The sequence below is a fragment of the Pygoscelis adeliae genome, unplaced genomic scaffold, assembly GCF_000699105.1.
Source record: "Pygoscelis adeliae isolate BGI_AS28 unplaced genomic scaffold, ASM69910v1 Scaffold209, whole genome shotgun sequence".
NCBI classification, from domain to species: Eukaryota; Metazoa; Chordata; class Aves; order Sphenisciformes; family Spheniscidae; genus Pygoscelis; species Pygoscelis adeliae.
The window spans coordinates 3,826,218-3,835,757 of record NW_008825538.1 but is presented as its reverse complement, the minus strand read 5'-3'; the positions used below and the strand labels follow the sequence as shown (position 1 = coordinate 3,835,757).

The 9,540-nt window shown below is 40.6% G+C and overlaps 1 protein-coding gene across 1 annotated transcript in view; it reads right to left on the bottom strand.

Moving 5' to 3' along the window:
• The window catches only part of POLR1A (polymerase (RNA) I polypeptide A, 194kDa), a 37,989-nt gene that overhangs the window by 4,345 nt on the left and 24,104 nt on the right, over window positions 1-9,540 (bottom strand). Inside the window, exons 26-33 of the mRNA XM_009331908.1 lie at window positions 8,704-8,839; window positions 7,533-7,690; window positions 6,484-6,598; window positions 5,731-5,841; window positions 4,583-4,861; window positions 3,257-3,457; window positions 2,368-2,485; window positions 959-1,123 (exon numbers count right to left, since the gene is read on the bottom strand). Coding sequence (XP_009330183.1) covers window positions 959-1,123; window positions 2,368-2,485; window positions 3,257-3,457; window positions 4,583-4,861; window positions 5,731-5,841; window positions 6,484-6,598; window positions 7,533-7,690; window positions 8,704-8,839 — 1,283 coding nt within the window. The remainder of the gene's footprint in view (window positions 1-958; window positions 1,124-2,367; window positions 2,486-3,256; window positions 3,458-4,582; window positions 4,862-5,730; window positions 5,842-6,483; window positions 6,599-7,532; window positions 7,691-8,703; window positions 8,840-9,540) is intronic.

Here is a 9,540-nt window from a genome sequence, read left to right as displayed (position 1 = left end):
GGGACAGCCTGCTCCTGCGCCTTTAAGACTTCCTTCTTGAAGATCGTCCAGCCTTCCTGGACCCCTTTGCCCTTCAGGACTGTCTCCCAAGGGACTCTCTCAACCAGCATCCTGAACAGGCCAAAGTCCGCCCTCCGGAAGTCCATGGTTGCGGTTTTGCTGGCCCCGCTCCTTACTTCACCAGGAACCAAGAATTCTATCATTTCATGGTGGACGGCCTCCGACCACCCTGCAAACTGTCTAATGACAGACTTAAAGCTTAAGTTTTTTGGATAGAACTCCTAAATGTAGATGGCTAGTGCCATTTCAGATGTCCTAAAAGATCCACACAGCCATGTGATCTCTACACCTTCCAGAGCAGCAACTAGAGGCCAGAAAGGATAATCTCGGGCATCTCAAATAGCACGAAAAACCTACCATTAGATAAACGAGTCTGACCCTTTGTCTGTGTTTGAGGGAAAAAAGCGAAGAGAGTAAATTGCTACAAAGCAGAAGAAAAGCAGAATCAAAGTAACAACTGGGAGGACTGTTCTCACAATAAAATTCTAAATAGCAAAGTTAGAGAAGAGATGAAAATATGGGAATTATAATAGAGACATGACAACAAAGCAGAGATGACAATTTTAATGGTAGAGACAGAAGGCAGATTTAGTAGTCTGTTAAAAGGCTTTGCTATAACAGATCTTAACCATCTTAAGGTTTGTTATAAAAATGCCTATCTAATTCTTAAAGAAAGGAGTCACAGACCCCACAAATTACATGTGGGAGCTGACTTCATTTAAGCTGACAGAATTTTATTAAAAACATCTGGAACATTTTCCTAGGCAGGGGCTTAATTAAAATTTTAGCCTCTGGCATTTTTTTCTAATGCAATTATGCATTACTCAAAATACTGGAAAGTGGAAAACAAAGCATATGTGAAATGCTGCAGCAATGTATGTCAAACTAAACCATTTACCCATCATTGTTGCTTCCTTCAAGAATTTGTAGCTGGTTTCAAATGTCATCTGTTGCAGAGGGGAGGAGTTGGACTGAATTCCAAAACGATTCAGCGGTTTATAAAATCCTTCAAAACACATGTAATCTGCCACAAGTGAAAGGTGCCGAGGGTCTACCACAATTCCTAAGAACACAAGAAAGAGCAATCATCAGAGCATTCAAGGGCTAAGGTTTGGGTTTTTTTTTTTTAAATAAATCAGGTCTAAATTAAACCCCCTGAATTTAATCACCATGGAGAACATCTCTATTAACATTCTACTGGCAGTTGTACCTCTTTGTGCGTAGCTGGCTTAACTGCTCCCCTCAAATATCCTCTCAAGAGAGGCAGACCTCACTATAATACAAAACAGTATCTCTCCAGGGAAACTAAAATGTCAAGAATGCTGTAAGGCAGCAGAGTTTCTCTACATACAATCAGTAAGGTCTGCATCATCTTTGTTTATGCGGAAGGGGATCGCATCCATCCATTTGTGATGGGACAGAGCTCTAGCCCCTCACCTGGTGGCCTGCATTAGCTAGGCACCGGAGCCAGGAAGGTTCTTGTATTTTCTGTGCATGATATTAGGCATCCACAGAAAACCCCATTTAGGCTAAAAAGAAATAGCACTTGTTTTTAAATAACGCTTGTGGAGTCAGTGTAATGGGGGGATTATTAACAGCTCTGTCAACATTTACCTAGCAGCTCCTGAACAACTTGAAGGTCAGACCATTCTGGGCTGCCTGCTGGCAAATCTGTTTGATGTAACTGGTTGCTAAAATTCCCACTGTATTAATCTTCCCTCTTTTCAATAGTTTAATTCATAGCAAGACTTAGCTCGCTTAAGGCAAATTCAACATGCCTAACTTTAGCAGCCTATGAAGTCAGGCATCTTCCCTAAGCTAGTTGCCTGGACTCTGAATAATCTATGCAGAGAGAACATTCAGACAATGCAGCACAGCTATTTTAAGAAAGGTATAAAAACTCAACTACAAAGGGAGCCTAGACTCCCATCGTTAAAAACCTAGAGTGAGGCAAGATTAATCCTATTCTCAGGGCCACTATACAAGTTGAACAGTTAGCTTCCTCAGACATGAATAGTTCATTTGTCTTGACCTTCCAGCTTGCAGAAAATAAATATACCAGTATAGAAAAGCTCTGTGAAGGGGGGATAAATTCAACCTTGTCTAGTGAATCTTCTACCGATTAAATGGAACCTAACAATTACCTAATGAAGTCTTCACAGAAGGCACTATAACGACTAAAAGGACTTAAAAATACACATATAAATGAAAAGATTATGCAAAGCCATAACTTTGTAAGCACTGTGGCTGGGGTTTCCCATCTTAATGATAATAAAGGCTATCTTTAAAAGTACAAAGAAATCTTACCATATACAGCAAATACATCTTTTATTTCCTTTATAATCACCCTCAGGGCAGACTCAATTCCATAATTCTTAGCCATGGCATGAATATCATTGGAATAAAGTCTGTTCAGGTCCAAAATCTGAAAGCAAAAAACCCACAGATGCAAGTTAGGACACTAGTTACTCTGTGTTCCCAAATAACTTAAGCTAAACTAAGTTAGCTTTTTTCTCCATCTTTCATTAGCTTAAGCAGCACCAACGGTTACAGAACAACTAGGCAGCAGCTCAGAGTCCAATACAGACAAAAATGATTCTGGGGATTTATGTTTAAGCCAGTGATCACAGCATTATATAGATGAATAAGAGTACTGGAATCAAAACTCACCAGAGGAGAAAATGATCTGAAATTAGAAAAAGCAAACAAACAAACCATCCCAAGCAGCAGAGGAACATGTTGAAGTCTTCCAAGCAACACAATGTAATGCCCAGTCTGTCCTAGCCAGCCAGAACTTTTAGCAAAAGCAGTAGAAAAGATGTAGCTTAAAACAATCCTGTATTTGTAGAGTTATGGGCTAGATGGCACAACAGAACTATTCATCTCCAGGTACTGCAATTCATTTAGATGGAAGAACTCCCTCAAGTAATATTTAGAGACAGTTACAAGCACGGTGTGGAATTATCTGTCATTAGACACTGGGCTGCTGCACAAGAACTGATTTGCAAGCTGCCCTTGAGAAAAGGCTCTGCTGAGCTCTGAACACATCTGGGAGTAAAAAGGAGGAGGAAGAGAGTTTAAGAGCTGAAAAGGCTACACATCACACCTGCCAAATTTAAATGGCATCCATCATCCACTGTCTCTCCCTAGAACACAAAAGATCATTCGAGTTTGGGGTTATAAATAGATTACGTACATCAGAGTATCTGAACAGCTCCGCAAGGTTTATCCCTTCGGTATGCAGAATGAGTTCCTTCTCTCCTTGCTTATTGGTACTTTCATTCAACAAGCATCGTGTGATCCCCTTCACTTCATGAATGACTGTGCTTCGTGCAAGAGAGACAAGCAAGGAGGAGAGATCGAAGTACACCTTCATCAATGGAAGCGTCAATGAAACCTAAGAAGGAAAAAAACAACGGAGTGTTCTGTAAGGAAACTTGATCATTAGGCTCAATAGCCAGCCTCTTCTTTTTAGGCAAAAAGTATACAGCTGAACAACTGGGATTATCCTAGCTGTGTGCATAAGAATATAAATGGCTGACTGGAATTACAGCTGAATGATGCTAATAAGAACGCCACATCCCAGGACCATTCATCCACATTGCTTTCAAGATCTCTGAACTTACGTCAATTGGGGTTTGTTTTTTAAGCTGTTCATTCTGGATGTTTAGATTTTTCCCTTCTGTCTTGCAGGAGGACCATGCAAGTTTCTCGACACCTGCGGCTTGTTTGATTTTGTTGAATCTTCCGACAATTTCAAAGCAGTATTAGTTCAGGTTAAAGTAAAGGCATAAGATTTTTCAGCATGAGCTAAACTGGAAAACTGGGGAGGTGGACAAGGCATAGCTGAGGTCAAAGACAGCTTGTTGCTGGAGGTGTTTTGGGGAGGAATATGGGAGTAGAATTGAGGGAAGAGCATAGGATAAAATTCCTAGCTAGATCTGAAACAGAAAGTTTTATTTCTGGAAGCGTTAAAATAGGTTTGTTAAAAACAGGGGGAGCGAAATGTTTCTGGATCTATGAAATTCACATTCCTGCCAGATTTTTTCAACTGCCACATTTGGTCAAGAGTTTCTATCCCCTCTAATTACTATTTCATACAGCTAGGCATTCCAGCTTTATTCATCCTAAATTTCTCCATGAGTAGATGTGCTTCCCAATATAAAGCTCCCCTTCTGCCCAGCACCTTGAGGACACGTTCCTAAACAGCCTCTTTCAAAAGTCCAGTCATCACTTTTATTAATCAGGAGCTACACAGTGCTGCATCGTATATTTAAAGATTAAACCACAATAAACCTGTCAGTTACCTTTTTAAAAAAAAAAAAAAAATCAGAGGTTCTGAAAGTTAGGGGTTGCTAAAAATTATGTCAAGAAGTACCTTTGCACTGCCACTTTTCTGTATTAATACAGGAGTGCTGAGACAAAACCAGCAGCACTCCACCGAAGAGATCCATTTGTTATGGGAGCTACCTGCAACCATGGCACAACCACACACACACGTTTCCAGGCACCACCATCTTACCTCACACCAAAGTTCATTTTCAGTGTCAAACGTGTAATCCTGTATTGATGGGTGGCTGTCCAGAACAGCGTTTACTCGCACCTCTGCTGACTGAAGCAATCGATCTTTTTCTTTTTTAGTCTGAGACATAAAGGAAAGATGTTGAGATTCATCACCATCTGCTTCAATCTGATCTTCTGCACTGGGAGTCCTTTCTTCTTTTTCCGATTCAGCCTCTTCATCTTCTAGATTCTCATCAACGTTTTCTTCCCCATTCTCTTCTTCACTCTCATAATCGACCTGCAAAGAAATAATGTTGTACTCATCTGAGCCAGAACACATACAGAAACAAAGCGCACCATGAACAGTTTTATTCATGAATATTCTTGACAGCTGAGTTACAAGCATCTCACCTATGACACAAGGGAAATGCAATTCCGTTGTAAAGAAAAATGATACAACAGCTTCAGTTCAGTCTCTATTTCTTTATAATTTTGCCGTTATTCCTCAATACAGTCCAGGATGCTACAGGTTATTAGGACTGGAGCAGAATTTAGTTTTCTCCGCCCGAAAAAGGCTCTTCCCATAATCCAACTCTGATGATGGGATTCCCTCAGGATTTTCAATTACTCTACCCTCTTGCTGAAATTACAGCAACCCATCTTTTAAGCAGTAATTATGAAGTAGTGAACACGGAAAAACATGCAGAGCCAGGGAGAATATTTATTAAGAACCACAGTAAAGCTTTAAAAACAATTAATGGCATGAAATTAGCAAGAGGTAAAGTTAAGGTGAACTACAGCCCAGACAACCTGATTGCCAGACACATCTACCCAATGGCTGAGGAACAAGGCTTTGGAAGAATGCAGATCTCTTCTGCCTCTAACTCGCATGGTTCTGTATTACTCTTAAAGGACAGCAGTGATCAGGCTCAACTATGATGACCGATGGTCATCACAAGTCTCAGCCCACACTTTCTGCTATAGATTTCCCTCCATCCAAATCAAAACTGATCAGCACAAAGCAGAGACCTTCCTATCCCCTTTCAAGTGGGGTTTGGGGTTTTTTTTCAGCATTTTGTTTCAATGGAATCTTTCCTTCCCAACTCAAACCAAGGCAGAGGAAATTGGGAATTAAAGTGCAGTGCTGAGCACCTATAAAATCCTTACCTCTTCTTCTTGGTTCTTCCTCCGTTTTGCTTCTGTAGCATCACCATCACCTTCATCAGCTTCTGCCTCAACAATGTTCTCTTCTTCCTCTGCTGGAGCTTCCTGATTATTCTGTGTTTAGAAATCCATGACAGACCAGATAATCAGGCTGACTCTGCTAGGAAGCATCAACTGCCTCAAAAGGCTTTAGCCAAACATTTGGAATTTAACAACCCCTTGTTCAATGTTCTACCTTTAAGAACAAATTAATTTCTATAAGCCCACTACTATAAAGAAATAATGAACTTACAACTCATGATAACTTTAACATTAAACAAGATGAATGTCTACAAGACAGATAAGCTATCACCCTGCTTATATGACAGCCCTTGTAGGGAGAGGCGTGGCAGAAGGTACATGCAAAAGCCTTTCAATGAAAAAAAGGATCTTCCCCAAAGTTTTGACAACCACTGCTGCAACGGGACATTGATCTGGGAGCAAATGGAGAGTAATATGCTTTTATCTCACTGAAGCTAAAATAAACAGACATTTTCAGAGTACAGCCTTAAGTAAATTAGGATTTAATACACAGTAACTTTAATTTCCGTGTTAATTTTATGAGAATGCAAAGACAGTTTATGCATAAAGAAAATATTTAAGAAGTAATTTAGCATTCACACATTTCGCATTCACATTGAAACGGCTTTTTCAAATTCTGGTTCTCAAAAACAGGTAAAGGAAGTGAGGCATTTTTCAGGTAATGTTATTCTGTACCTTGTCTCGGTCACCATCTAAATCTTTCCGAGTTGCCTTCCGGGTGCTGACTTCAGTAAAAGATGCCACCTTTGCGTTCTTCCTTTTAATTGCTTCCAGACAAATTTTAAAGAACCTGAAAGAAGCAGCAACCCAGAATGTCAAAGCTCAGCAGTACCGCAGTCAATTTCAAGTTGTCAGAAAATGAATTTATTTTGTTTAAGAAGCCAGTCAACTCGTGACAGGACATATTTTCTCGTGGATGCAAAAGCACTTCTAGGATAAGGCAAGTAATTTTCCTTCTCGTCCCTTTCCCATTCCTTTAGGGATCAAAAGGTTGGTATCATCTCTCTTACAATCACAGATGTAGCCATGCATCCAAAGCTTAAAATTATAAGCTCATCTGGACATAAAATCTGCACGTCAAATTGACCTTCAGAAGAGATGGTTTACTACTGGACTTTCTTCTTTTTTAAACCAACGAGCACATGCAAAATTATTAAATAAAATAACCCAGCTTGAACTCACACGGCCTGAAGGAAGACGAAATCAATGAAGCCTTTTTGCAAAACAAAAATAGCTTTCAATAGACTCTTACCATTAAATGTTCTACTTTCAACTACACAGATTTGGCCAGACATGGGGAAGGAAGCAGGGGAAAAAAAAGAAAGGGGAAAGAAAAAGCCAGCCTTTTCCCATTTATTTATTTTTAAAAAATTAAAAAAAAACCCTAAGGTTTAGTTTTGTTCAAAGAGAGCACCAAGGGATACCTGAAGTATTCAAACATTTTTGCTCGTAATAAATGCTTAAGCATCCAAAGATAAGGAATGACACATTGCTTATATGGCTCTTCTCCGAGTATATCGGAGATGTGTGAAAGATCTGCCGTGATACAATTCTACACTGTCATCACGCCACAGATCCACAGTTTTATTCAAGACATAAAAAGCAACTGCAAAGCTGTCGCTCTGAAAGCCATCGCAGCAGTAATAAATGACATTCAGTGACCCTTAGAGCCCATGGAAAGGCAAAAGAAGAGCAAGTATTAAAATACCTGAAAGCAAACTCACCTTGTTTCCATGAAGTGCAAGATCTCCCTGGGCTTCACACACTTCTCCTCTCGGTAATATGCATGGGGCAAGAAATGGAATTTGATTTTGTAGAGACGATGTTTGTTCTGCTTGCATTTCACATGCAGGGATTCCTCTATCTCAACTTTCTGCAAGACCTTCAGAAGCCACGAGTAAGAACATTACTCCTTTGATTAAGACACTTCCTTTACTTCCTGCAACTCCAATGCTTTCCATAGGAGACCGGAAATACACAAGGCTAACTGGCAAACTTTTCTGGAGGCTTTGTCACAGCTCTTGGGGAAGAGGACTCTACCCTACTGCCCTTTTTTGGGGCTTATACTCCTCCCAACAATTAACTTTGACAATACTGGGAGAACAGCTTCATCTCTCACCCGACTCCTTCACAGGAAGCTACACTTCTTAAGTGGGCCAACAGCTTCATTTTACTGACCCATGCTCATTGAGCATGACAGCATTTCAGCACAGAGCTGAGTCTCAACTCTATCCTTCCCGCTTTCAACTTGAAAGAGTAAGACAGAAGAGGGTAGGGCATGCAGGAGGGCACAACAAAGACTGCACTCCTAGGAAGAGAGGGAGCACAGAATACATCAGACTTCAGTATATCGAGTCTCCAAGGAGCCACACATTCTGCTTCTATTGAGCACAACCACTTGTATGAGATTAGGAAGGGTTGGGGCACAAACAGAAAGGTCTCTACTATGCCAGTCACAGCCAGATTAGCTTGTCTCTTAAAGACAAAACAAACGCCCTCCAATTCTAGAGAGTGACAAAAATGAGCTTGAGAAAAAAAACAAACAAGGCTATGGCAGAAAAACATAAATCCTCCCTGCTGTTATACTGCTGCTACGTATGAATTATTACCCTCCCCCTTTAGGTTATACAGAGTTTGTAGCCTGTGACAATGCTCTGCAGGTTAAATTGAATTTAAGTCTCATACAGCCATGGTAACTGCAATTCCTTTCAATGCTACACTTCCTAGCAGATATTACAGGTTCAGTATGCAAGAGGTGAAAAGAAAGGACCCTCTCATCTAGCACCCACACGTGAGCCTTCAAAAATGGAAACTGCTACAAAGCCAGACTGATGAGCTCAAATAGGAAATTTTGTTTTGCAGACTCTCAAAGGATACACTGAATAAGGGGCTCACCTCAGCTAAGCACACTCTTGTGAGCTGTTTCTTAAGCTGTTTCACCTTCTTGAGAGCCTTCTTGGTATTGAACACAGGAACACTCATCGTTGGCGTTTTAATATTTGCACTGGCTACCATCAATATTTCCCGCAACCTTTAAATAAAGAATGATCTTTCAAATTAAGTGATAAAAGCACTATGCAATCAAATAAGTATCTAGTTCATCTAATTAGGCAGCATGCAGCAACTGCCAGCTCCACCAAAGCCATATGCATCAAGAGCTGTGGTTACCATTGCACTGCTCCTTTTCACTCTTCTGGTTCCTCATCAGGCAGAGCACAACAGTAGCTCTATCGCCTCAATTAGATTATCACCCCAATTACAGGAAAAGACTAAAGATGGTAGTAAGTTGTTCCAAGAACAGAAGAACTAATGAAGCCTGTTTCCTACAGATGCATAATGTATGTTCCTCATACTTTCTCCCTCTCCCCTGCTTCTCCAAAGTAGCACAGCTATCTCCCACCTAAGGCATCATGCACCTACGCACAAGGCCAGGGTCAGCACCCACGTTATTCAGAACAAGCTGATGACTGGCTGGTAAACACGTGTGCACTGATAAAGTCACTGTCACCGTACAAAAGAGCCAGTGGAAACCTGGCTGCTATAAAACAGGTCTCTTTCTACATACGTGATCGTAATACCTGCAAGATTTCATAGTTGCAGTGAAATTTTGTGTGTGAAAGAAATAGGTTTACAAGTTAGCAGGGGGAAGAAGAGGTTGGCAGAGGGCAAACCCACAAAGCACCATTTCTTTAGGCTTATACCATACTGAATAAAATACGGAAACAAATAAGC